The sequence below is a fragment of the Penicillium argentinense genome, assembly GCF_028826775.1.
Source record: "Penicillium argentinense strain IBT 30761 chromosome Unknown utg000005l_segment0_segment0, whole genome shotgun sequence".
Taxonomy (NCBI): Eukaryota; Fungi; Ascomycota; class Eurotiomycetes; order Eurotiales; family Aspergillaceae; genus Penicillium; species Penicillium argentinense.
This window is the reverse complement of record NW_026622664.1, coordinates 2,713,492-2,740,131: the sequence shown is the minus strand read 5'-3', so window position 1 is coordinate 2,740,131 and position 26,640 is coordinate 2,713,492. Positions and strand designations below refer to the sequence as shown.

The 26,640-nt window shown below is 51.6% G+C and overlaps 10 protein-coding genes across 10 annotated transcripts; 6 read left to right on the top strand and 4 right to left on the bottom strand.

Moving 5' to 3' along the window:
* Window positions 1–124: 124 nt before the first annotated feature.
* Window positions 125–3,361, bottom strand: N7532_005825 (transcription factor domain-containing protein; the record flags this gene model as incomplete). The annotated part of the gene is made up of 5 exons (XM_056618319.1): window positions 125–840; window positions 1,069–1,756; window positions 1,807–2,313; window positions 2,370–3,030; window positions 3,294–3,361. The coding sequence occupies 5 exons, from the start codon at window positions 3,359–3,361 to the stop codon at window positions 125–127; spliced, it is 2,640 nt and encodes an 879-aa protein (XP_056474478.1).
* A 758-nt stretch (window positions 3,362–4,119) lies between these two features.
* N7532_005824 (aldo-keto reductase) lies at window positions 4,120–4,835 on the top strand (the record flags this gene model as incomplete). The annotated part of the gene is made up of 4 exons (XM_056618318.1): window positions 4,120–4,315; window positions 4,366–4,521; window positions 4,576–4,730; window positions 4,785–4,835. The coding sequence occupies 4 exons, from the start codon at window positions 4,120–4,122 to the stop codon at window positions 4,833–4,835; spliced, it is 558 nt and encodes a 185-aa protein (XP_056474477.1).
* A 67-nt stretch (window positions 4,836–4,902) lies between these two features.
* Window positions 4,903–6,351, bottom strand: N7532_005823 (uncharacterized protein; the record flags this gene model as incomplete). Its single annotated transcript, XM_056618317.1, has 3 exons — window positions 4,903–5,224; window positions 5,742–6,283; window positions 6,334–6,351. 3 exons carry the CDS (start codon window positions 6,349–6,351, stop codon window positions 4,903–4,905), a joined length of 882 nt encoding a protein of 293 aa, XP_056474476.1.
* Window positions 6,352–7,554: 1,203 nt separating this feature from the next.
* N7532_005822 (M protein repeat protein) lies at window positions 7,555–10,245 on the bottom strand (the record flags this gene model as incomplete). The annotated part of the gene is made up of 3 exons (XM_056618316.1): window positions 7,555–8,505; window positions 8,566–9,998; window positions 10,053–10,245. The coding sequence occupies 3 exons, from the start codon at window positions 10,243–10,245 to the stop codon at window positions 7,555–7,557; spliced, it is 2,577 nt and encodes an 858-aa protein (XP_056474475.1).
* Window positions 10,246–10,643: 398 nt separating this feature from the next.
* N7532_005821 (H(+)-transporting V1 sector ATPase subunit H) lies at window positions 10,644–12,364 on the top strand (the record flags this gene model as incomplete). The annotated part of the gene is made up of 3 exons (XM_056618315.1): window positions 10,644–11,088; window positions 11,165–11,681; window positions 11,752–12,364. 3 exons carry the CDS (start codon window positions 10,644–10,646, stop codon window positions 12,362–12,364), a joined length of 1,575 nt encoding a protein of 524 aa, XP_056474474.1.
* A 509-nt stretch (window positions 12,365–12,873) lies between these two features.
* N7532_005820 (Zn(II)2Cys6 transcription factor) lies at window positions 12,874–14,481 on the top strand (the record flags this gene model as incomplete). The annotated part of the gene is made up of 3 exons (XM_056618314.1): window positions 12,874–13,069; window positions 13,128–14,396; window positions 14,450–14,481. The coding sequence occupies 3 exons, from the start codon at window positions 12,874–12,876 to the stop codon at window positions 14,479–14,481; spliced, it is 1,497 nt and encodes a 498-aa protein (XP_056474473.1).
* Window positions 14,482–14,764: 283 nt separating this feature from the next.
* Window positions 14,765–15,797, bottom strand: N7532_005819 (uncharacterized protein; the record flags this gene model as incomplete). The annotated part of the gene is made up of 2 exons (XM_056618313.1): window positions 14,765–15,679; window positions 15,744–15,797. 2 exons carry the CDS (start codon window positions 15,795–15,797, stop codon window positions 14,765–14,767), a joined length of 969 nt encoding a protein of 322 aa, XP_056474472.1.
* A 667-nt stretch (window positions 15,798–16,464) lies between these two features.
* N7532_005818 (uncharacterized protein) lies at window positions 16,465–17,503 on the top strand (the record flags this gene model as incomplete). The annotated part of the gene is made up of 5 exons (XM_056618312.1): window positions 16,465–16,504; window positions 16,561–16,848; window positions 16,970–17,044; window positions 17,111–17,212; window positions 17,301–17,503. 5 exons carry the CDS (start codon window positions 16,465–16,467, stop codon window positions 17,501–17,503), a joined length of 708 nt encoding a protein of 235 aa, XP_056474471.1.
* Window positions 17,504–20,826: 3,323 nt separating this feature from the next.
* Window positions 20,827–21,970, top strand: N7532_005817 (uncharacterized protein; the record flags this gene model as incomplete). Its single annotated transcript, XM_056618311.1, has 4 exons — window positions 20,827–20,855; window positions 21,268–21,386; window positions 21,448–21,827; window positions 21,941–21,970. 4 exons carry the CDS (start codon window positions 20,827–20,829, stop codon window positions 21,968–21,970), a joined length of 558 nt encoding a protein of 185 aa, XP_056474470.1.
* An 853-nt stretch (window positions 21,971–22,823) lies between these two features.
* Window positions 22,824–26,103, top strand: N7532_005816 (uncharacterized protein; the record flags this gene model as incomplete). The annotated part of the gene is made up of 5 exons (XM_056618310.1): window positions 22,824–23,197; window positions 23,462–24,404; window positions 24,477–24,613; window positions 24,664–25,947; window positions 26,016–26,103. 5 exons carry the CDS (start codon window positions 22,824–22,826, stop codon window positions 26,101–26,103), a joined length of 2,826 nt encoding a protein of 941 aa, XP_056474469.1.
* Between the last annotated feature and the right edge of the window lie 537 nt (window positions 26,104–26,640).

Here is a 26,640-nt window from a genome sequence, read left to right as displayed (position 1 = left end):
AGATTCCGAGGAATCATGGCGAGGAAAGCGCTGGCTTTCTGTATTATGACTTTAATTTGCAATTTATAAACGCACAGACATTGCTTTATTGAAAAAGTCCGTACCACTCTAGAACTATGACTCTTCAAGAGCGCTGCATATGAAAAGACATAATGAGCCCCGCCCGATCTGTATATATCGAACCGCTCGTGTCTTTCGGCAAAAGGTGACTGTCGCCATTTGCCCTAAGCGCCTCGGCAAGGGTGCATTTTCCAACAATCACAAATCTCAGACGCTCATACAGCTTCACAGTAGCATGATTCTCTGGCTTGACCATGAGGCGCACATGAATATGACGAGGGGTTGGCTGATATGTCCGCAAATAGTCAATCGCCTCCTTGCATAATTTCCCGCCAAGTCCGTTTCCGCGATGCTCAGGAAGTGTGAACAGGCTCAGCATCTGCCATCGTTCTTCCTCGGCATCGGTTTTAAGATCGGGCTGTCCGGACTCAACAGGGAGGGCGAAGTCGGTTTGTGATATAGGCCCGCGAAGGGTGACCTGGCCAATCCAGTCTGCTGCATGGTGATCTGTCGTTTCTCCGTTCAACGGATTTGCGGCGCAAATGAAAACTTCACGGTCAATTACGATCAGGCGATTGATCCATTCGGCGTCTGAAAAGGCCGCCTCTAGCTCATATGTAGATGCGAAGGATTTGGGCGAGGCCTTCAAAGCTCGCAGTCGGAGATCCCGGTATTTTTGAGCGGCGGCATGGATGTTATCCGTCTTGGATACCCGAAAAAATGAGTACGTGTACTTTGCCTCCATTTTTGGATTGGGAAGTATGAGATGTGTAGTGAGCGCTACCCGACGGTGTTGTTCGCATTTTATTAGCAGTACTCGAGTGGATCTTTGTCTTCCGCGCTACGGCGAACGTGAGAAATGCCGGTCGGGCCCGCGACTTGTCCCACATTTCGGCAATGATTTTTCAACAAACTGGTGCACGTAACTTCAAGCATCGATTATGAACTCGAAATATGACATAAATAAATTAATTTGACAAGTCGATAAGCTTCATTCTGTGCACATACTGCCAGTCCACCAAAAGGCCGCGTCAAAGTCATTCGGTATTTCCGGCGCATCCCAGGACCCTACATCCACAGCAGGCTGCGACAAAAAATCTTGCAATAGTGGGTTGTGCAAAGTCATTTCAGTCGTCAAATAGGGACTTGTTGGATCGACGATTGTTGAGGTGGGTAGTGCCCTGTATTCAATGGAGGAGCCGGGGACGGGCGAGGGCCCACGATCTTCAAGGGGTAGCTGCACGGTTGGATCCGCGATCAAGGGGGCTGCTTCCTCACATGTTTGAGGGAAAGTGCGCTCATCCCGGCGCTCCTTCAAACACTGACAAACACGCTGAAGATGTTCGTGCAGATCCTTGGCTGCTAGACTATTCGAGGCGCTCAGAACCCTAAGGATCTCTGCTGCGATATCAACAGATGCAATGTCTTTAGGGTTTCCTATCGGCAAAAGACTTGATATGACGAGGACTAATGCCGATGAGAATAGGTAAACCGGAAACGCGTAGCCGAAAATAGCTACCGATCCACCTGTCCACTCTTCGACACAGAGCTTGAGGCAATATCGTGCGGCGTGGATGCACGCCTCGCTCAGGACCCCTACAATCGGAGTCACCTCATCAGTCGCTGGAGTTGAATGGTTCTTGATGTGACAGATGAGTAGATTGAGTAATACCGGTCGGATTGCCAAGATGACGCACTGCGATAGTCAGTATAAGATAAGGATTTATCGGTACTTTGGCAACTCACATAGCTGAATTGAAGATGGAGAAAAACCGTGTATTTCGAGTTGGGTCTATCCGCCTGAAGTCTGAGTGGGTCAGGAAGCGTCTGCACCCATCGCTTCAGTTGAATCAAAAGCTTTTGTTCGCGCTGGAGAAAGCTTTCAACGGATTTCTTCCTAGTGTATATCTCTCTGGTTGTGTTGCCGACAATCCTGGCAAGATCTAGGGTCGCAACTTGATAAGTACTATCTGAGAAGTGCTCGGGATAAGTGTCGGAAAGTGAGCTTGAGGGAAGGTCGACATGAACATCATCGTCGTGAATTTGTACAGGGAAGCCGGCTTTTGATCCCCAGAAGCGGTCGAGCATGTATATCGACCACCATATACGTACGCGGTGTTCTCTTTCCACTGGATGTAGGTTTTGATTTTGCGGAACATTGTAGTTCAAACCGAGGCTCAAGCTAAGGCGTAAAGCATTTCCGACTAAGAGATAGGCTGAGTGAAACCTGTTTATAAACTGACAGAAGTATGCCTTCTCAGTAATTAGCATCATGATTAGTAGACGCATGAAAGAGAGATTTAACGTACCAGAAGCAACAAACTCTCAATGTGGTTCATACTTGGTCTTTCCGGGATAATTTGAAGAAGACTCATAGCCCGAGCAAAATATGCAGATCCCGGCATGGCGGAAGTGTTGGATGTATCGTAGACTGTCGAAAAGGCCTCACCAACGGCGAAAAGCGCAAAATACTTGCATTTCAGCCCAGGGTTATCAAATTCTTCTCTTTGATAAATGCCGTGCAGCACGTCGAGCGTTTCCTTTCTGAGAACCAAGTGAAACGCAGGGTTCACATGACCCAAAGCCGTTTTAACAAGCAACTTGGCGTAGACCAGACTAGGCCATTGCACCTCGGTATTGAATAAAGTCTCGAGTGTGGATTCATCGGTATATCGCCATCTCGGAAGATGGGGGGTTGACGAGTCTGGGCCTCTCAGAGATTGACACAAGCGGGTAGCAAAGGCAGTGCATGCTGCTTCACTGATGTAAATTGGCAAAGCAGTAGACCCGAGGCACTGGAACCATGGTGTCTCTCCAACAGCGTGATTGTGAATTACAGATCCCGCCTCTTCTGATTGCCGCGCAGCGGTATCTGTTGCTGGATCGAGTTGGGGCCTGGGTGGCTCTTGGCTCATACGGGCACGTTGATATTGGAGCTCTTGGCTGTCCTGAATGAGCTGTTCAAGGTAGCTGTAACATGGCCGTTAGGCCTGGAGTCATCGACAGGGTAACGATCCAGAGTTGTCATGTATATTACCTTTCGTCCACACGTATCTTGCGGTCACGCGCTGCATATCGACACTGTGCTGCGTGGCCGGCTCTCCTGCATCTCGAGCATGGCTTCTCTCCTGAGCACTTGACTTTCTGTGCATGACACCGATGACACCTGAAACATCGATGAGTAAATGCCACAATACCGATGGTAAGCATGCCAGTCAAGTTTCCGTACTTACGCGATTGGCCTTTTCTGCGATCTTGACCCCACCTGCTGGTCAAGGCGTCGGAATTCGGACCTGTGCATTTGGACTGTTGACGCTGCGATTCACTCTATGCCGGGGTGCATTTGGAGCCTAATCAATGCTGTAGGAGTCAGCCCCGATAGTCGCAAGCAGAGCGTGGGTAAGAGCAGTCGCGGCAGGGGCGACGACCGGCTCGCCGACGAGACCGGCTAATTTTCACTTCGCCGGTAATCTGCCCAATCAGAGCACAGCAATGTACAGTAGGTCAACCACGACAAGCTAGTATCAGGCACGGCTTGTGTTCTCTTGGATCGACAGGAAGTAGATAGAAAGAAGTCGAAGCGCAATTTCTGTCTTCGAAATGACTCAAAAACTGTTAATTCCGCGCGCAGTTGCCTGGGGGTTGGTTCAAAATCCGGTCGGTGTTTGTAGGCATCGAAGGGCCCGGGAAGAGCTGTTCGTCGAGAAGTCGACTCAGTCCAAAGAAGCATGACGGAACGTCAGGACAGTCATGGAAAATGCCGCGACCCGCAATGGTACCGAAATTTGGCTAGCGTGTCGAGGAAGCTGCAAGGCTTAGATGCGTCGAGTAGCCCTGCCGATTAAGCTCAAAGGCGCTAGTCCGTTTTGGGGAAAACGCGGAGATGTGGCGGGCGGACGTTGGTTATCACCGGTTCTGTTTATGTCCTTGCTTGTGTCCTTGGGCTCTCTGGATGGACGAGTACAAATATCAGAGAATGTCCCGGTCAATTTATTCTGCATTAACAACCTCTCACAAGCAACTCAACAGCTTCCGACTCCGATCCTCGTTACCAGCACAATGAATTTGCCGATCCTCTCTCTCCAAAAGTCACTCGACTCGACCAAGGTCGAATACTCTCAGCTGGGTTCGTCTGGCCTTCGAGATTCCGTGACGATTCTGGATGCTATGTCATTCGGCGAGCCCCAGCCGTTTGCGCCTTGGATTTTGGACGAGGAGAAATCTCTCGAGGTCCTCAAAGCCGCCTATGATTGCGGTATCAACACATGGGATACATCGAACTCGTATTCCAATGGCCTCAGCGAGGAACCATTGGGAAGGCTATCAAGGAGTTTAACATCCCTCACCAGAAGGTTGTGATCATGACGAAATGCGCCTTCCACGTGGGCGAAGATCTGAGCGTCGTTGGTGTTGCTTTTCCCAATCAGATGCATCAGAGCAAGGACTATGTTAACCAAGGAGGTAAGTTGACTCTCATTCTCAATATGACTCTTACATTCCTAACGGGTGTTCTAGGCCTCACACGAACCGGTATGTTCAATGCGGTCGAAAACTCCCTCGCACGACTGGATACTTCCTACATCGACTTGTTACAAATCCAGCGATTCGATCCGTTGACACCCATGGAGGAGACAATGAAAGCACTACATGACCTCGTCCAATCAGGCAAGGTTAGATACATCGGAGCAAGCTCCATGTGGGCAACTTAATTTGCTCAGCTGCAGTTCGTCGCTGAGAGGAATGGCTGGACCAAGTTCGTCAGCATGCAAAACTAGTACAACCTTTGCTACCTGGAAGAAGAGCGCGAGATGAACAGATTTTGCAATGAGACAGGAGTGGGCCTTATTCGTAGTCACCTCTATACGCTGGAAGATTGGCACGTCCAGTGGGATTCGATGGCTCTCTCCGATCGAAGCGGCCGTCGCCCCACTCTCCCAGAATGACTGCAGCCGACGAGGAAATCATCAACCGTATCGAGAAAGTCGCAACGGAGAAGGACTGGAAAATGAGCGAGGTCACTTTGGCGTGGTCGAAGGGCAAGGGGGCTGTGCCGATGGTGGGCTGCACTTCTGTCGAAAGGATGAACGACCTCTGAGCTCCGAGGAAAGGCATTGACGGAGGAAGAAGTGAAATACCTCGAGGAGTCTCACCCCCAAGCCCATTGCTGGGCACACATAGAGAGTCTTATAACCTCTTAATCTCCACTTTTTGCCTGCATCTTTTCTTTCTGGTGTCATTGGAATGTATCTACTAGTCCGTCTTGCTTCATATAGAGTAAGCCATCATTCAAAACCCTTTATGAAGGGTTCACATATTTCTATAATTTTTCTTCTTTGGTGTTGTCTCGGCCATCCATTGCAAATCTGAGCATCAACATTATGATAATGGGCGAAATCAGAAAAGTGAGCTCTGCCCGTCATAATCCTCCATACCTCTTAGACGTCTGAGTTATCGGGTCGATCATAACAATTGTAAAATCACATATTGAAAAGCCCATCTTGTGCAATCGCTATAAGTAAGTTAGCACAAGTAGCAATTGCCAGCGAATCTACCCTGGCTTGCAGCCATTGTCTCTGAGCCTGAGAAATATACTCCGAACTGATAGCTATGGCAAGTGGCCAGGCCAGCAGAGTTGCCATCTTTGGCGAAATGCTTTGAGAACAGGAATTTCCGACACAAACCTTGTCCGCTGCAAGTCATAAAAAAATCCTACAATGCGGCATATATCTGTTGCTTGTGAGTCCAGAATAGCCTGGCCGTCTTGCGAGCAATCGTCAACCCAATCCTGACAAGAAAGATCGCTAGAAAGATTGGGTATAACCCGTAAACATATACTGTTAAAATTGAGACGAGCAGCGCGATAGCGGTTCCAGATGGTTGCATGGCTGTGCGTCGAATAATTATGGGTATGGTCTTCAAATATGACATCGCTCTGCCTCTCGCTCAAAATAACGAAGAATTTCCAATCGTCGCGAGAGGACTTCGACCAAACCTCGAATGCCTCGTCTAGTTCTTGGGCCTCTGTGGCAAGTTTTCGCAGCACATCGGCTTGTGATTCTGGCCTGAATTTTGGATTTTGAAGCGTTTGTAATGATTTCGATCGTAGGGACGCGCTGCGAGCGAGAAGTGCATCTGGCGCCAGAACGGGATCTTCTTTTGGGTAAAGATCATCATCACGAAGCCATTCTGGAACATCAATGCCTTGGAGAAGGCACGCTCGAACCTGAGTCCTGTTAGTTGAGATGAGCGTGGGAGGAGAAACAGTGCACATACAAGTGGATGCCGGGCCATCCTATCAAGGGATGGGTTTTGAATCCACCCACAACGCTGGCGAGCCTGCAAAAATCCCGCAGTCCCCTTGGAGTGTCCTATGGCAGGCAATACTTGCGACTCGGACTCTGTTTCAGGGCTTGGGAAGGACGGAAATTGACTTTGACTGAGTCCTTTTTCTTGATATGTGACATTTTGCACAGTATTTAGCATTGTGGCGTCCTTGCTGCTCGTTTAGTTCAAGATGCTACGTATGTCGTAGCCACCCAAAACCACAGTAGCAATGAGTAATTGGTCGATATTTTAGTTCGAGACTCTTGCGACGTCATTTCGCATAGTTTTGATACTTCGCAAATAAACGAGATCGCCGGCACTTAGCGCCTTCTCCGATCTCATAGCCTTTCCGAATAGAATCAAGGAGAAAGCTGACACAGCTAACGAAGTGTCGAGTCGGGCGTAGCTTGATCCCAGTAATGCAGAGCATATGCTCCGTACTCGTGCTCGGCATCACGGGTGTTCAAAGGCCAGGAGGTAAAGTTTGTCTACCAGTAGCTGAATGCATGCGTTTCCAATGGCTCAGCAAAAAGAAACGTCTTTGGGGGCGGATTCGGCCAGCGAGTCGTCGACTTTTGCAGACAGGAGCCAAATCAGCTTTTGCGAGGGCGTCTATTCTGGCCTTGGGCGAACGGATTTTCGGATTTGAAGCACAGCCTGGTGTCGTCATCTTGCTCCCATAGACAGCATCGGTTTGCTTTGTGACAGCAGCCACAATTTGGGCGCACCGAATCGCACTAGATGAATATGTTAGTTTGAAAGAATCTCGGAAAATTGGACAGATTACCTTGACGCGACGTTCTTTGTATGCCATGCAGGCCGGGCTAGGAAACACCATTTTGATTGTGGTAGAAGGAGATGCAGTGTTCTGACATGTTTGAACAGCTGAAGGTGTTGCGGGCGCGGTTAGACGCTATCTCCGTCCGCGCAAAAACCGCGGCGCGCTTGCAAACTACGACTAAGGCTAACCTCAAATACGAAGGCAAATCAGCCCAACGCCTTTTTAAAAAATTAAGTTCACACAATAAATTGCCCTGATACAAGGCGAGTATATACATGTCTATATTATAAGAATCTGTGAAGTGAAAGCCCATATGAGCTAGCAAATCACGGTTGTTGGACCGCTGAATTGAATGCAAAATGAATCTGCGAGGCCGACTTACCTATCACCTACTTCATGGTGCTATCGACAAGCTCGCGATAGATCTTCTTCAGGTCAGAGATATCAGCTTGAAGTTCCTCGACTTGCTCACTCTTCTCACCCAACATTTCGAGGGTAGTCTGATACCGCTGGTCAATGTCGGCGAGCTTAGCTTCAAGTTCCTCCACCTTGGAATCAGAAACCTTCTTCTCTTCAAGTTCACGCATGAGATCAACAACTTGCTGTCGAGCTTCATCGCGCTGTGCGGTGACACGCGCAAGCTCGTCCTTGGACCCGGCACGTTCACTCTCCAGGCGGCGAACCGTCGCGCTCATGCGCTCCACCAGCTGCACAGATGGGCCAGCGCCAACTGTAGACTCGGAGATGATGTCGTTGATACCGCGGGATTGAGCCGCCTGTGTGCCGCCATACGCGGAGGGTGTGGGTGGAACGCCGCTGAAAAATTCATCGGGCTCAAAGTTGATCGAGGGAGTTTCCATGATCATGGACGGCGGGTTCATCGAGGTGTTGATCGGGGGAAAGGCGAGAGCTCCTTGGTTGATCGAAGCCGGGTAAGAATTCTGACGTGGGGGGGTACCGAAATCAGGTGAGGCAGCAGACGGGTTGGTAGAAGAGCGTCGGCTTGCTGGACGGTAGTCTAGCAAGCCAGACGACACGGCATCGAGGTTGCTGGAGCGTCGGGTGGATGGAACAGGTGAAATGCCCCGGGACTGCAGAGCGTTGACCTGCTCCCGCCACTTGGCACGCTCTTCCTCCAGCTTTTGAGCCCAGGTCGCATCGGATACCTTCTTTTGATCGGCCAGATCTTTCTGGGCATTGGCGAGGTCCTCGGCTGTCTTCTCTAGTTTCTCCTGCGATTTCTGCAATTCCTGTGTACGCTCGCCCAGTTTGCTCTCAAGGTCTTGCTCGATCTCCTTGGCAGTTTCAAGCTCCTCTTCCAGCTTCTTCATCTTCAGGTTCTATGGGAAATTTCAGTTAGCAACATGCCCACTGGAAGATCAATGAAGGGGAACCCATACCAGTTCTCGGATCTTTTTTCGTAAGTCAGCTTCTTTCCGTCCTACATCGTCACGCTCTTTCTCCACAGTAGCAAGGCGAGCGAGCAAGGACCCCTCTAGGGTATGCCAATTTTCACTGGCCACAGAGTACTGGGTCTGCAGAGTCTCAATTTGTCGCAAAAGCTTGGCTTGGGTTTCCCCAGTTGCCCCAGATGAAGCCTCTTCTGCCCGAGACCGGAGACTTTCCATCTTGCTTTCCAGGACAGATTGTTCGCCCTTCAACTCTGTTTCCAGCATGCGAGCTCGTTCCTTCTCTTGCTCCACCTTTTCTTTCAATGCACTAATCTCCTTCTTGGACTTCTCATCGGCAATATCGCGTTCGATTTTGATACTGGCCAGTTCTTCCTCAAGATCATTGACGCGGCGTTTCTCTTGCTCCAAGGCATCCGACTGGGCCTTAGATTCGGCTGCTTCTGCACGGGAAACAGCACGGCTGAGCTGTCCTTTTATCTCTTGGACAGTTTGACTCAGAGCATTTCGCTCATTAGTCACAGCCTCAAGGTCCTTCGAAACTTTGGTTTGAGAAGAAAGCGAGTCATTAGCTCGCTTCTCTGAGGCCTCGGCCCGTTTAGCCCTTGCCTCAGAGCTGGTCAGCTCCCTCTCCAATTTCTCCATTTTTTTCTTGTTTTCTGTCTGAGCCTTTGTGTTTTCGATCAGTTGCTGGCGCAGCTTCCGGACCACGGTACGATGATCCATTTCGGATTTGGACAGCTTCTGTCCTTCTTCAAGGAGCAACGCGATCTTCTCGTCCTTTTCCCGAAGCTGTTTCTCAACACTGCCTGGGGCGGCCGTTGCAGCGGCATTCTTGGCTGATTCCGCTGCTTCCTTCGCTAGGTATTTGAGTTTTGACTGTAAAGCATCGATTCGTTCGATGTAGCCATGGATTTCCTCCTGTCGCTGGACCTCGGCTGCATCGTCGCCGGTGCGCGATTCCGATGGAGCTTCTACGCTAGGTCGCAGACTGTCAATAGAATCACGCGTAGCAGTTGCTTCAGTGTCTTGCATGCTTGTAGGCTCTTGGCCCTTTTCGTCAGAATCTGAAGGGTTCTTGGCTGCCTCGTCACGCATAGGTTCCGTCACACTCATATTGGTGGACTGGCGAGGTGCTGACTCTGAATCGTGGCTGACTCTTGACGTCGTCTCTTCAGATTCGGCGTCTTCTCCAGCCACCGAAGAGCTTTGGGGTCCGTCTGCGGACGCCGCAAGACTCGAATCAACCTCCAAGCTCGGCCGGCCATCAGTGCTGGGTCGAGGGCTAGCGTTCGGTGAGGACACTCCACTTGGAGAAGATTGCGAGTTTCGGTTTGCGCTTGACTTGACCATGGCTCGCGCTAGACGTTCCTGGAGCCGGTCATTCCCATTCCTGCGTGCGCTGGAGGAGTTGCGGGAAATCGCTGAAGTTGTGTTAGCCTAGCCTGACAATTCTCATGTAGACAGATATCTCATACACCCAGCAGGAGATCGCGACAATGGTGTCGGTGCAGCGGGTTCGCTCTCTTTGGGCTTCTCCTGCGCACTTTTGGGCCTGTCTTCCTCATCCATCAAGATATTATCCAGTCGCGACTCAACGCCCGCCACGGCTTGTTGAAAAAAGTTGCCCATACCCCATTTGGGTTTGGGTGGCTGCGAATTCTGCGCCATGGTGACAGGTGATAGGTGATATTCGAAAAAGTACGAATCGGCTACTGAGCAGCAGATGCCTTGTGTTCGAATTGCATCAGCTCGGCGGGGACTGCGCTTGGACGACAGCTAAAGACTTTTTGCGGTTCCGTTATCGTACGCAAAAGATGAAAAAGGATCAATTGGTCTAGAGGATAGGGAGGCAACGGTCGAACAGGCGCAAATGAGGGACTGTGTTTCGGAGCCGAGCTAGAAGTACAAGGCAACAACCACGTTGCCGAGTGGAGGTCGTAGAAAGGGACGGCGTGCACGAAGGACCAGAGACAGGCGGTCGAGTCTCAGAATGCCACGGTATGGATGAATGAGAGAAATCGAAGAGCGGCGAACGCGGGGAAAAGACGTCGGAGGTGAAGGGCGAGATGAAACATCGGGCCAAGAAATCGTTGGGAGCCGCGACACTGTGGCCCGGTCTTGGCGGTGCTTCCGTCATCCCTCAAGCTCCCTCCCTTCTCGACACCAACTTCACTCCCCACGGCCGACCTTCCTTTGCACTGGGAGCTTCGACCATCATGTCTTTGGAGCCGCCAACCTACCTCAGCTCGCTGCAGAACAATATCCGCGCCCGTCCAATTCCCTGGGAGGGCGCCGTCCGTGCGGGCAACATCACGGATGACCACCTCAAGAAGATTAAGGCGGTCGACAAGGTGCGCAAGGAGCAGCGTATTCAGACAGTAGAGGCCGACCTCGCTGGATATACTGGCTTGTTGGCTGGTGGTGCGCAGGGAAAGAGTGTCTTGGAGTCGGCGTCACGGAGGACCGATATCGTTCAATATATCTTGGTCCTGGCATCGGACTTGATCCAAGGTATGTATTGCCCCGATTTGAGTAATTTCGAGTCTCTTTCGAGTCTCTTTCGAGTCTAATATCTCTATATCTCCAGATGTTCCCGCGCTAGCCAACTCTCTCGTTTCGCACCCCGAGCCGTACAAGCCATTCCTGCCGTTCTTGCACCAGTCCACCAATGCCGAAGACCCTATTCCCCTGCTCACATCCACCTTCCTCACAGCGCTTGTGTCGCACAGCCTCACTTCATCGCCCAAACCTGCTGCTCGGGACCAAGAGGCTCTCCCGCAACTATACAGATATCTCTCCACCCTGACCAAGAACCAGGACAGTGGACTGCAGGATATCGGAGTACAGGGATTCTCGGAGCTGCTCCGCAAGCAGCACTCGCGTGAAGTCTTCTGGGCCCACCGAAAGGAGACATTGGATCCCTTGATCGAGACTCTGCGTGCGGCCGCTGGTACCAAGGAGAATGGCAGCACATCAGGAAGCAGCACACGTGGCATTGAGCCCGGGCTGGCCGGTGGAATTGGTCTCCAACTGCTTTACCGGGTGCTTCTCGTAGTATGGCAGCTGACGTTCGAGGGCGAACTGGTTGGCGAAGGACTGCAAGAGTACGTTGTGCCTCGAACAATACCTATCGATTTAATCGATAACCTTGCTGACCGCAATGACTCTCACCAGGAACTATGAGATCATTCAACTCTACACTCAACTTCTCCGCCTTTCACCCAAGGAGAAGACAACCCGACTGCTCTTGGCTACACTCTACAACCTTTGCTCTAGCAACCGTAACACCATTCTTCCCGTTGCCGTGTTCGTGCGGCTCCCCGCCCTCCTGGCCAACCTTGCTGGTCGCCACTTGACCGATCCCGACCTGCTCGAAGATCTCGAAGCGCTGTCCAACATGCTGGATGAGTACACCAAGACACAGACTACCTTTGACCAGTACGCTGCCGAAGTTCAGTCCGGCCACCTCCGCTGGTCACCCCCGCATAAGAACCCCACATTCTGGAAGGAGAATGCTCGTCGGATTCTGGATGACACCAATGGTGCGCTCCCCAAGAAGCTGGCTGAGATTCTGAAGAAGAGCTGGGATAACGACAAGCAAGTTCTGGCTATTGCTTGTAACGACGTGGGCCATTTGGTGAAGGAGCTTCCCGAGAGACGTACACAGCTCGAGAAACTCGGTCTGAAGGCACGGGTCATGGAGCTGATGGCCGACAAGGATGAGTCTGTACGATGGGAGAGTTTGCGGGCTGTCGGAGAATGGCTGCGATACACCTTCGACGGGTGAAGTGATTATCTGATATTTCTTTTCTGTTTTCTTCGGGATCTTGCGGTTTGCCCCGGTTTGATGCGGGCTGAACATATACTACTCTTTGGCATGTACCTTGTATTCCCGCCATAGCGTCCCCTCTGTCTATCTATTTCTCGGGATAGTTTCATTCCATTCTCCCGAATATTCTAGGAAATCGCAATTAGAAACGAATATTGGCTTGAGTCTGCTGATAAAACCCCCGCCGATCGGTGGATCCCTCAGATAGATTGGCCGCTAGAAAACCCTCAAACGGCCGCGATTCGAGAAAAGTGTGTTAGTGTGCTGGTTCAGCATAGAGTTTTAATGCGCATACCCCTTTTCCGTCTACTTGGGGCAGTTCCTTCCTACGAGCGACTCGGCTGGTCGTCAGTGTTGGTTCCCTGGAACGGACTTTGCCACGCGGGACTCGGCCGACGGAGATCTGAAATTCCCCGCAGAATTTCTTCTCTCCCCACTCCACAATACCCCTCGCAATCCCAGCACTCATGTCGAGATCGTTTACCGGCTGCACAAGATGTAAAGCGCGGCGCCAAAAATGTGACGAGAAACGACCTATTTGTGGCCGCTGCCAGACCGCCGGCGTGCAGTGCAAGTATGCCATGCAGCTGCAGTGGGGAGGACGGGCATTCTCGCGATCGCGATTTGGAGCATGCGTGGACACAGGGAATATGCAACGGCTGGGTATGTTTGGGAGAGAGCACTCGCATTGTGTTCAGGACTATGCTGACCATAACCACAGAATACTCGCCTGGAGAATTCATCTATACCACCAAGTCGGCGCAAGCTGGGTCAGATCTTGCTCTGACACAACCCGTCGATCCCTTCTCATCCCTGTCGCAAGACCAAAAGTCTTTGCTACACCACTTCATCAACGATGCCTCGCAGATCACAGCATGCCATTCCGGTATGCAGCAGGATATATGCCGGATGATCGTCCCTATGGCCCTCCAGACCCCGTCACTCCTCTACGCCACCACCGCCCTCTCCGCAATTCACATACAGGCCCTACATAACCAATCCGAGAGCGTCAAATCGGCGCCAGACATTGCGCGTCTCATGGCGCTGAGTTTGGAGCACTTCCGGAATGAGCTGCAGCACCCGTCGTCCAAAGGTTCGGAGGCGCTGGTGGCAACAGCCCGAACGCTGTGCCTAGCTGAGATCCACTCCGGTGCGATCAACCCAAATTCCTGGCGCGCTCATATAGAGGGTGCCCGAGCACTGATGAAGGCGTCGGATGCATCTGGAGAAGACTCCATTCGCTCTGCAAATGGCTTTCGACGATATCTGGATCGCTGGTACTGGTCGATTGTGTCCCTCACCGCATTAACGGGCAATGGGCCTCCCATTGGTGATATCTCGGTCTTTGCGCCATCCAACGCTGCAGGTCAAAAGGAGTCGCCAGACTATCTGGATGACTACTGGGGCTTCACGGTCGATTTGGCGGCCGTCTTTCGACAGATCGGCGCTGCTGCCTGGCGAAACCACCAAGCCGAGAAAGAGGGGCAGGGCTTCGTCGAGGGGGAGATTGATAGCAGTGTCGAGCATGAAGCGAATACACTCGAGTCTTCCATACGGCATCTCATGGACCGAGGCGCTAGTTCGCAGCCGTCACTCTACCCAGGCGTCGCAGACGGACTTTCTGCGGACAGCATACAGCACCTCGCGCTTTGCAATGAGGCCTTCCAACACAGTGCCTTGATTCAAATACACAAGCGACTTCGCAAAACGCCTACGACTTCCGCTAGTGTTCAACACTCCGTTCAGCGGATTCTCGAGTGCACGGCTCAGATTGGTCCCTCGGCTGGTCTCAGTCCCTGGGTGATGCTTACAACTCCTCTGTTTATCGCGGGCTGCGAAGCATGTGGAGAGGATCGTGACACGGTCCGAAGGCTACTGTCATCGTTGCATGATACGATCAGAGTGCCCAACGTTTTGCAGTCTCTCAAGTTCCTTGAACAGTACTGGGCTAATAAGGCCAATGAGGATGAGGATTGGAGCCACTTCCTTGGTAAGTATTTCTTCACTCATGTCTTTCGACCGCACTGCTAATCTATTCTCCAGATCGCATGCAATTCGATTTCATACCCTACTAATCCCTAATTGGAAATGCGGTCTCGCGGGTTGTCGTGCGCGACTAGTGGTATTCCAATTGGTCTCTGGACATACTTTTCTTCTGTTGATTTTTTTGACCGCATATATTTTCTCTGGTGTCATTCGAATGCAGGCGCAGATGGCAGCAGGATATCCTGGCGTACTTACGAACGGCCTTGGAGTTTGAATCCCGGGCGTGATGATATCTCAGTAATATTGTATTGTGACTTTGACGAATGTGGATATTTCAACGAAATATATAAATACCGACTGTACTAGTCCCTATCACGGTCCACTAGACCCTGTTCCACCTAGCCCCGGGTTGCTTTCAGGGCGAATCTGACGATCCCAACTCGCCAAAATGACATTCAACAACTCATTCCCAACACCCAGCAATAGAAAAATCGCAATCACTTGACCAAAAGTCCAGCCTTCCTCCTCGGAATCGAGAGTATTGCGTTGAATGGTCTGTTCCAGTGACACAATCAGATATATACAGACACTGCAGTATGCTGCTTTGTTAATAGTGAAGTTTAACAAGGCTTGACCTGATAAACGCTGTGGAGGACCATCGTCAGTATTTTCTGCAGAAGAGCTGCTCACAAACCACCTGACCCGACTCCGCTTTTGGCCTGCCAGGCCAACCTTCTTCATATGCCGACGCTGTCGAACCCACTTCACACAGAGACAGGGCATCAGGCAGGAGTACACGAGAACGAAAGTTCCAGCGACAACACCAAGAGTTCCGAGAATGATATACCGAAAAACTGGCGAAACAGCCTTGATGCTGACTCCAAACACAACATAGACCGTATCTAGATTGCACTCAGGCTGGCTCCCAAAATGCGGCGCAGTAACCCACAGAAATGCGTTGAAGGCGATGAAGGCACCCAGTGCGACTATTCGAATAATGGCAAAGAACCAAAGACGCCAAGGTCCGAAGCCTGCATATCGGCCTTTGCTGATCAGGTCCAGCCCTAGCAGGGCGAGAAGGTGGATCACGCAGATGGCGTGGAAGAGTGTCATGTCGTTGCGGAAGGTCTGGTAGATTGCTGTGCAAAGTAATGCGAGTCCTTGCATGCCCAGCGCAGCCGATACGCCGCGCGAGAACTCGGCTTCATCTTCTCCTGGGTGGAGGACTCGGAGGAGGTAGCTCACAACAGTGCCGCCGAGGCAGAGGGTGTAGATGGAGGCTCGGATCTGCAGTCGGAAGAGATGAGGTCAGATTGAATGAACATCTTGGTTGCAAATCGCTGACACCCACTCCAGTTCCTGTCACGTCGGGATTGGGCTCGATCACACATTGTGTGGAGTTCATGTTGCGAAGGAATATTGTCTCGACTCGAGCGACTCCCACCAGATCAACTCGACACAGCGACGCAGAAAGTCATGCTTAGGCATAAAATATCACCGGCTCAACAAGCAATCGGCTTCATTCTAAAGACCAGGGTTCGCGCGTGCATGCACCTGGGTTCAAGCGTGGCTCAGCACAATCATTGCGCCACAACCGTTCCAACATCGCGAACGAAGAGTGCCACGTCCCCCAGAAAACAACCCTAAGCATGCGATTGGCGCTGACAAGACGGCTTTCTCCAGTGCTCACTCGGGCCGCGATTGGAGGGTGGTGATGCTGCCCGAGATCCTCCTGACGCACGTACTTTGCTTACTGCAGCGCTAAGGAGCTAGCCTCGCCAAACAACCGCCCTCATTCGCCAATTTCGAAGTGTACCTACGGCTGTTTCCTCTCATGATATGCGGTCTTATTATTCGATTGCTATCAGCAGGCTTTCCGCCTTGCTGCCATCAGCCTCCCTTGGCATTTCGGACAGAGAGATGATCGAGTCTCCCTCTGGATGCCATGTCGTATTTTGCTCGTATCATGAGCTGCTCTGAGCTGGCGTCTTATATGATGATCACTGCCCGAGAATATAATTGATCAAAATGGGCTGCAGGTAACAATACTGAGGGTTTTCCGGACACAAACAATGGAGGACCCGTTCCATCGCCCACTCCCATCCATCAACGGTGAGCTTGCTTGACCTGCCCAAGCCGTCCCGATGACCCTTTTAACCTTTGCATAGTATACACCTTCTTCGCCCTCGCCATCCTCGACGTCGCCGCCAACGCAGCTGCCGGTCCCGCCGCCGTCGCAACAGCAACCCACGTCAATGGCGGCGTCTTGACAGCCCGCGCGCTCCAGCTCGGCGCATTGGCCGGTGTCACAAAATCGGGGGTTCTGGCATTCATCGAGTTCGTGGGATATGCAGGTATACCAGCCCCAGCATGGGTACTGCTGATTCTGCTAGGAAGCAGTTTTGGTATTTGTGTGTTGATCACGGCGGAGATATCGAATATTGTGCTTGGAGAGGGTAGGTCTTTCGTTTTCTTTCTAGGTTCTCGATACTTTCTGCGATGCGTCGTTTTTTCAGGTGTCAGGTTTTGCTGGACTTTAAGGGATATTTCACCGAAAAAACTGACTCGATCTCAAAGCACCAAGTGCGTTGCTCATCGCGGCAGTCGTTGCTGCTATCCCTCTCTGGGGCGAATGCATCGGGATATATCAGTGTAAGTCACTCTATATTTGAACCCCAGGAAGAGCTCTGTCCAGATGTGAATGCTGAAATAGAATAGCGGCCGGTGGTTTGAAGGGCGGCAAGCCCACGACCCAGCTACTAGTCATGGGACTCGATTCCCTCGGGGGCTATGTGTTTGCTCGGATGGCACATAATGGAGGTTGGTCTTCCCTTACCCGCAGTCCGCACTAATTACAGTATGAGAGGAAGAAAGTGACAGTGAACTCATTAACCCCGCGCTTTGTTAGGCTATGATATCTGCCCATACAACGTGGCTGCTGCGGCGGGAGCAGTGTATGGTACCATAACCGGCCTCTTCCACACGATTCTAGGCTGCATAGCTGGAGTGCAGCACTATGAAGCAACCAATGGGCATTACACCGTCACGAATGTCTTCGGATCAGCTTCTGGTTACGACCCTGACTGGCGGACCCGGCAGGGTATTTGGTGATGGAAAGAAAATGAGAACCCGATGCTTTCAGAAGATATATAGGGCCATTTTACTCTAATGAAAACTTCCAAGCCACTCCTTGAATAGCTTTCACTTGCCCACCTAGAAAGACTCGCAAACCCAGTATTTTTGCAAGTTTCGTTCACATTTGCCCCACTTTCTCTCACTTCTCACTCACTTCTCACTCACTTCTCGCATATCGAGGGTCCCTTTTTCCTTGTAGTCAAATTGCCATCCTGCTTCAAGATACATCATTGACTTCTCTCTGAGCACAGTCCCCAAGGCAATCAGCATGTGAAACATCTCTTTCACGAGTCGGATAAGCCGTATTTAGGAACCTTCGAGACTGTCCTCTGGATCTCAACATAACTTCGGTTCTTCACATATTCTCCCTCGATTCTCGATCTTCACCCAATTACAACTTCCACCTCTCACACTCCTTCTCCGGATCCCTTTTTCTTCTATCTTCCTTATCTACTTACTCAACGTGGCTTCCCTGCCTTTCCAAACACCCCTGTGTCTCTACACTCCCATCTTCTCCCCCCAACTTCTTCGCTGTTTCCATCTCCCACGCCCTCTCTCTCAGGTTCCTCTTTTCTCTTCACCACAGCTTGAATTCCACACCTGGGTCACAGCTTCCAGCTTCTCCCTATTCACCCAGGCGCAGGTTCCATCCTCCATGCCTTCTCTCTCAACACACCATCCGCCTTCTAAGCCTGATCTCATTAGTCAATCCTTCAGCTGTCGATGGCATCTCTCAGACCTGACGGTCATCGCGCTTCTCTCTAACTTATTCCTCCTATCCTCCACACCGAGCCTTCCGAATCCCTCAACTCAACTCCTTCCCAGGCCAGGCCTGAAGGAACTCAGTTAAGCTCACTGGTATGAACTCGGAACACTCCATCCATACCCGAGGACCACGATCACCGTGGTAGAAGTCGACTTTCTGCACAGAATCCAATGGCATCGAATCATTCTGGATGGTGAGTCTCCCTCTCAGCAGCTGAGTTTTTTCGGGAATGCTAACAAAACCCATATCCAGAGGGCCAAATGACCGAGAACCACAGGACAAAGACATCGGTTGCTGTTCGAGCACTGACCGCCAACTTCAAATTGGTTCTTTCGGCCACGCCAGTTTACAAGTAAGTGCGCACTATACATGAAGCGAGGATATATCAATTAAATATGTCACGAAGGTGGAATTGAGGAATTCTATCCCCTCCTCAACTTCATAGCTCATATTTCTGTGCAACTTCTGTCAAGACCCTAAGTAGTCTAAAGGAAAACTCATAGATCATTCTCAAGGATGTGAGGCATCGAACGAGGCTGGAAGACCGAATTCTTGGTGGCCCATTGTCGAAATGACAAACTTCCGTGTTTGAGGCCGAGTTGCTGGTGTACGACGCTATCGCGAAAGACACAATGCCCAGTGAGTTCAACCATTATGAAAATACGTATACATCAATCAGACATTTATTCTGGCAGGACGCGCAGAATGCACAAAGTTTTCTGCAGTTGGCGGCGGCAGTCCGCTCGCACACGTTTTATTTGCGTCGGCTTACGAATCATGTTCTGACCGTGCAAGTGTTGATCAAAAGCTTCTCGAAGACAATGAAGCTTTTCACGCTTCTATGGTTGCAATGGCAGCTGGACAAAACACCAGCGAGGCCCAGTCAATCAACATTGCCCAGTTGATCCTCAGGTCATTCGAGGATAACAAGAAAAGAAACAATGTAGCGGGTTTGCCGTCCTTTGGAAAACTCTCGAAGAAGTTGCTCTCAAAGAATGTTGTCAGATTCATTGAGGTCTTCAGAGGTAAAATAGATAATCTCAAGGCCCAGGCTAGCCAAGAAGAATGGCGCCATCAGCTTGATTGCCAGCGCTCCGCGTTTGAAATCAAACCCAAGCCAGCCAAGACCATTATCACGTCCTGCAGCCGTATCTTCTGCGCTTTCTGTTCTCTCAATATACTCCGAGCCTCTGTGAAAAGAAAACTTGAGAAACCACGCTGCAATGTTTTCCAGGGCCTCTATCGACCAGTACACTGAGTGCGAGGACCGAACTGCATTTAAACGCGACTCGGGCGAAATTTTTGCGTCTTTCTCTATAGAGGGTAAAAATAATCTAAAACGCAAGTAATCTAGCTCAGGGGCCGTTAAGCAGAAGTCCTCCGCTTCGAAAAAACCACAAATTCCAGGGCCACTCAAGCCACGCAGCATCACTCAAGACAATGACTCTGATAACAGTGACGTGGAAAATGAGCTGGTCTGGCTGACAACGTTCGGACGAGATGCCAAGCGCAAAGCTCCCAAAGGTCGAAAGCCTCATCGAAGGTTGGCTGGAAGAGGATCCAACTTGCAAAATTGTGGTGTATACCGAATGGCAGGACACCCTGACTCCCCTCAAAGCAGATTTGTAAGCGACAGTAATGGATATTCTCATTGGTGAGTAATTTGAGCTTGCTCAAATTATTAGTTTGACTTTAGCTAAACTTAGAAAGCTGTCCGGATTGGTCTCCTCGTCAACAAACGTGTCATGCGCCGTTCAGTATGTTTGCAACTGTCTTCTAGCTAGTATCACAGTATACACTCTTCTACCTCACTAGTCCGAAATTTATAGGTGCACTTCTTACTATTCTGCGCGCCATGCGTGCATGAGTCGAGTGGTGTTGTTCCTGCTGAGTCCACCTGCATATCTACGAGCATGCTGTCTTTAAGCGTTCCCCCGGCCCTCCTTAATATCTACCCAATGTAGTCAACCACTTGTTCATATACCCATTGATCACACCTCACAAGATTGAAATCTTTCTGGTCGCCAGTGTATTTCAAATATGAGATCCACTAGTGTTCTGATACCTCAGGATCCCAAAGCAAACAAATGGGCCTTGGCCGGGGCCAAATCAAATGAAGTTAGAAACAGAAAGACTACTTTTCCGGCGAAGAACATCAAGAGTTTGGATTACACTGTATATGCCTAAAAGATCATGACTACACTGCGCTGCAAGAGGTTAAACCGTTAATGTAACATGGATGCGTCGATTTCCATTCACTGTATTTTATGTGAGGATTTCGATATATTTTTGCGCTGCCGGGCCGGAAGACCTACGCCAAGCATGAACAGCATAGTTCGAGGCAGAGCAGACATCAACGGTGACTCCTGAATCATATGCTATTAATCTATACACCCCTTCCATACGTGGCGAGTTTCTATTTTCTACATGACACTCAATCCTAAACAGACCAAGTATACACTGTATATATGTCTTACAGCTACGGGGTGATCGGGACGGCGAGTCGAGCTCCCTGTGGAACCTGACCAGCCCTATGCGCCCAGCGTATTTGGCGTCAATAACGTGCGTGGTGCGACAATAGCCGGCGCCACCGCACGTCAGACCGGTCTCTTCCATTAGGTGGCTATTTATTCCTCAAACTCTTCACCAGGCCGAAAGGAGGGAGTCCCGATCGGATCTTTTTTTTGTTCGGAGGGGCGAGGCTGGACAGCGTCAGACGAGAGTGGAGATCGTTCGGGGGCCGGTAAAGAAATAGAAAAGCGCCAAAAAAGGAAAAAAGGGAGATAGCAATCAGTCTCCGCGGGTCCAGATCTTGTTGGCCTGGGCGAGAACAAAGAAGAGGCTGTACATAGCGCTTAGGGGGAACGATAGGGAGGACATGCATGCAAGCACGGTTTCACCCCGTGTCTTAAAATTGGGGCCTCAAGAACGGTGGTGTACCTCAGACGAGGAGAAGTTGGTTCAGGCGATTCAGCGCGAACCCGAAACCTTGTCTGGTCGACAACTACGCCGACGCCTTTGTGGTTGGCCAGCAAGAGGAACGGTTGGAGCTGCAGCTACTTCCGCATGAGGCATCTGGCGCACTGAGCGGCGGTACCTTGAGTTGCCCTAACACTTCCTAACGCTGAAGTACAACATGGCGCGAGCTGATCAGTGGGTGAAACCCCCTCATGGCACACGCATCTTGGTGCTGTCAGGACGCCAGGAACAGGCCAGAGGGTGGTCACCATCCCCGTTGTAGCAATCCTGGCCGGCCACGCGCTGGCCCGAGTGCTCAGCGACACGCCTGGGGCAAGCTCCTGGCAGGCTGGAGGTGTGATTGGCGCTAGAGACGGCACAGCGAACAGCACCCATCTTCTGCACGTTCGTCGGCCGCTGGCGTTCGGCGGGCTGGGGTGGTGCCGGCAGCAGGAAAAGGGGGCCTGGAAGGGAGAGAAGGAGCGGACCCCACCGGTTGATCCACGCTTCCCGATATATACGATCGGGAATCCACGTCGGATGGAGACCCCCTTAATCTACAGAGGAGGGCAAGATGTACGTACGACGGCTCACGATGGGATGATCGGGGATATATTAACTTCGGGGGCCATGAGGATCAGCAAGGAATAATGAGGGCGATTCATGGCTCAGTGCTAATAGTGCAATAGTGCAACGGCGAGGATCAATATGATGAATAGCGCATCCATGGCTACCTGACAGTAGGTACCGAGAGCACTCGGGTATAAGATAAAGGAGGGACACGAACGATGAGCGCGTGGCGGGGGGTGAACGATGAAGAGAGTGACCTAAGGGGAGGTGAGGACGAAGTGTAGAGTACGTACATCTGATACCTCGCAGTACTGAAAGATACCGGGCTGGCCATACTTCGTTGGCGTGGCAGGAGGTATCCACAAGTACCAGCGCGTACCGCTACCCCTGAATTTGTTTAGCGCGGACCCCCAGATCCACGACTCAAGGGGTGCTGTACCACCGTGGCACTATTGAATCCAGTTCTATTTCCGGACCCAACGGTCGGATCGTAGTTGATGTTGGTTGGCAATCATGAGAGCAAAGAGTAGAGAAAAAGAGTATATCCTGAGGAGTAAACACGGTTGTTTACCTGGCGGTCAAGTAATGCCGCCCGCAATATCATCCTGAATAACTTCAACACGTTCGCCCCGTCGATCCCCGGCCAGAGCGCCGCTTGGCAGCGCCCGCAGCAGCACCGGCAGCTGTTGTAGGAGGCGCTAAAATGTATGCACGCCAATCGAATGCAACAGCGGGACTCCAGTCGCTCCCGACTCCACCACGCTTGCTCGACCGGCGCTACTGCGTGGTGTCTGGAACCACGGGCGGTTTTGCGCCAATCGCCCTGGACGTCGTCTGGGACTTTCTCCTTTTCTTTTGCGATTGTCACAACTCTCTCCCAAGAATAATCCTTTCCCCTTTGGGTCAATTCTCTGGCACGCGCCATCCCTCTACCCGTGGCCCTGGCCGGTATGAGCGACTGTCGATCGATGGCTATTTTTTGATACTCTGCCCCGGCTTGTCATGGCGTCTCCTCCGAGCGGTACTCCCGCTATTGTCGCTGCTGTTGCTCCTCCTCCTCCTCCTGAGGACCTCGATCTACCTCCGTCCCCGCCCTCGTCGCAAGTGCGAAGAAAACCACTGCCGTCGCACGCCAATCCCCTACCCGGTCCTGGCCCTGTCCACCCCTCCTCCCCTCTGTCCATCGAAGACGAGAACAATACCACCGCTGCCCCGACGACCGCGACCTCGACCCCGACGACATACGGACAGACCACCGGCAGTAGACAATCGACGTCGACCTTCAAACCCACTCCCATCCCTTTTGCGGCCAGGTCATCTTCCCCTGCCTCAGTGGATGAAAACTCCTTGATATCGGTGCCAAGGAATCCGAACAGGTATGCGCGAGCTTCATGAGATACATGCCCCGTTCCATAACTGTCCCACTTTGCCCTCCTCTCCTCCACCCCCTGATCGTCAGTCTGCTTTTGTTCGACGGGGGCCCCTGCTCGGCCTTGAGGAAACCCTAGTCCGCAATAGACTTGTCTCCCGTGGATCACCTTGGGACAAGGAAATACAGCGTGACATGGGCCCGTATACATGCTATCGCGCTTCCCCAGAATCTGGAAGACCCATCACTTACCCACGTCGCGCTTCCCTAGATACTCGCGTGGTCATCACCCAGCTCAATCCCTCCGCATAGATACTTCGGCCTCTGCCGCGTTCCTAAGGTCCGTGGTCGAGGACGACGACGACGACGACGAAGAAGGCGCCGATTTCTTTGACGAAAGTTACGAACACCAGTTCACGAATGGAATCGGAACCCCCTTGCACAGTCGTCTAGTGAGCGAGCCTTTCATCCCGGTCCTTAACTCCCCGCCTCCGACACAAAGGCGTGCCACGAGTATGGCCTTGCACCCTCCCCTCAACCGGCCACCACCGCTGCACATCGATATAGACCAGCGGTCAATGTCCATGGGGCACCACGATCCGCGACAACCCAAAACCCCCGGAAATAAGATCAGCTCCTTCTTTAGCTGGAAGAGCAACAACAACCACAACAGTGGCAACATCGCAACCTCCCCTGGCGGCGAATCCTCCAGTACAGAGATCTCGGATACCGGTCGATCCTCCATGCCCTCCCCGATGCCCCCCTTAGCCAACGTCCCTATCAAACCCTCCTCCCCCTATGATTCCAAGTCTGGCTTTGGTCCTCCCCAGCGGACACCGTCCCTAGGCACTGCCAGTGCACATGACCATATGATTGCGTCCAAGTTCTCCGATTTAGAAAATGAGTTGCGAGAAATTAGTTCCGAGTTGGCGGGCTCCATTCGTCGCGAAATGGAGCTCGAAGACTTGATCGAGCGTTTGCAGATGGAAGGCCCTGATGCCAACCGACGGACGAGCGATTATTTCTCTGACTCGGGCACCAGCTCGGTTCGATATGCTCCTGACCGGGCTGAAGATATTGAGAAGATTAAGCGGGCAGCAGAACAGGAGCGTGCGCAGTTGAAGGTGGAATTATCTCAGAAGTTGCAGGAAGAGCGAATGCAACGGACTGCATCTGAATCGCATGTCCAAATCCTGGAGAACCAGGTTCAACAGGTAAGTTTAAAACATAGACAATGCATAATCTGTCGAGATCGGAATTTGAATGGCTAATTTCTTCTTAATTAGCTCCGCCGCGAAAGAACCGATTTGTCTGATCTGTCGTCCAAGACCGCTGAGCTCGAGAGTGCATTGGAAAACACCCGCCGAAAACTGCTCGAAGAACGGCAATCAAAAGACAACTTTGAAGATCTACTCACAGCCATGCGCGTCGAGCTCGAGCAATTACGAAACGAGCGCGATTTACTTCGGGAAGGCAAAGCACCCCCGCCGAGATGCAACGATTAGTTGAAGAGATCGAGGCTCTCAAGATCGAGAATGCCTCATTGGCTCAGCTGCAAGGAGGACGATTCGCTTCGATTGCGGAAGAGGACGGCCTCTCATCAAAGAGAAACTCGGCTTTCGGTCTCTCTCGATCCAACTCCCTGGCTCGCAAGCCCAGTGGTTTGAAGCGTTCCGGCTCTTTGTCTCGATCCAACTCCGTCAAGGGCCATGCCAACGATCGTGAAAGCGGCGGCGAGTCATTAGTCGACAAGGTCAACGATATCGAAGCCCAACGAGACGCTCTCCACCGCACCCTGAAGAGCCTCCTCGACCGACAAGCCTTCCAGGCATGCGAGTTCGAAAAGCGCGCCAAGATCATGGAGATGGAGGTTGAACGCGCTCGGCAATCTGGCCCACCTCGGAAGCTTGGCTATGAGAAGGAAGTTAAGAGTCTTAGGGATGACTTGAATCACCTTCGCATGCGGGCCGAGGATGCATTGGATAGCAAGTGGCAATGCGAGAAGAACTTGGCGGGATTGAAAATGGATCTGGACCGTGCCGAGCAAGAGACTAGCACCCTTCGCGCCTTGCTGCAGGAGCATGACAATGCTGTGTCCGGGGGCATTGGAGCGGACGGAGAGAGCTTTGCTGAGGTCATGGCTACTTCCTCTTCCCTGGAGTCTGCCTTCCAGAAGTTGCAGGAGGAACGCCAGCAAGCGGCGTCAGCCCCCGAGTCGGATGAACTATCTGAATCGTTGAGCCGTGCAGACTCATTAGTCGCGCGAGTTCAACACCAGCTGCAGACCAACAGCTCCATGCGCGGTCGCCTGGAGGCTGCCATTCTCAAGGGTGAGCGAGATCAGCGAGTATCCGTGGAGCGCATTAACGTGCTGCAAAGCCGCATGAAGGAGTTGGAGGATGTTCTCTTGTACGCCCAGCAGAACTCCGAGGAAGAGATGAGCAAGCACGAAGAGGAGATTCGCTTGATGAAGGAGAGCCAGAATGCTCACCTTGTGCGAATGAAGACCGGTGCGCGCACACCTATAACTCTCTCGCCACGACCTCAAAATGCTCCTTTCAGCAGTCGCACACCCCGTCTCGACCGGACAACCAGCGGTGCCGGCGTTCCCTTGGCCGAAGTCATTCAGGCCGAAACCCTGGAGAAGCACATCAAGGGTCTGGAGCGACTCCTCCGTGAAGCGGATATGGAGATGGAAGAAGCTGTGGGACGCATGAACCGCGCCCAGGTTGATGTGGCTCAACTTCAATCTGATAGGTAAGTTTTTTCCCCCGAAAAGTTGATAGATCGTGTTTCAGATCGGAAATCTGACTCTTTCCTCACAGAGACGACGCCCTTCGTCAGACTCGCCGCCTTCAAGCGGATATTCAGACCGAGCGTGATTCATTCAAGGCTTTGATGGGCTACGTATAGTTGTGCCCATCCCCTCCCTATACCCTAGGGTACTATACCTCCTTTTCGGTTATTTGTTCTATACCAACGTCTGCATCTGCATCGTAACCCATATCTGGCTTCGATGCTGGAGTTTGTGTCCTGGAATTTGGGATTGGAGTTTTTGTTTTATATTTACGGACTTGAGAACTTGGATTCGTGCGCGTGGCATCGCGCCGACCGTGCTCGGTTGGAGTTGGAGCTCTGGTCGTAAAGAACTTGGGTTGTGTTTCAGTGGTCGCGCTTGTATATACTGACCGCGCTTTGTTTTACTGGTAAATAATCCGAATGTATAGTATTCGACCGACTGTCGAGCGTTGTATTCATTACACTACAAATCTCTCTTATTCTCTATTCAAAAATCTGACAGCAGTAACTCTGTGGGCCTTCTTTCAAATTGGGCAGTTGAGCACCCGCCTTAGTCCGTGCTCCGCAGGCTTGGCCAGATGTTTGTTTGTTTTGCACCGCGGTGTTAACGGCACCATCCAGCTGTCATCTGCCAGGCCAGCTTTCCTTTGT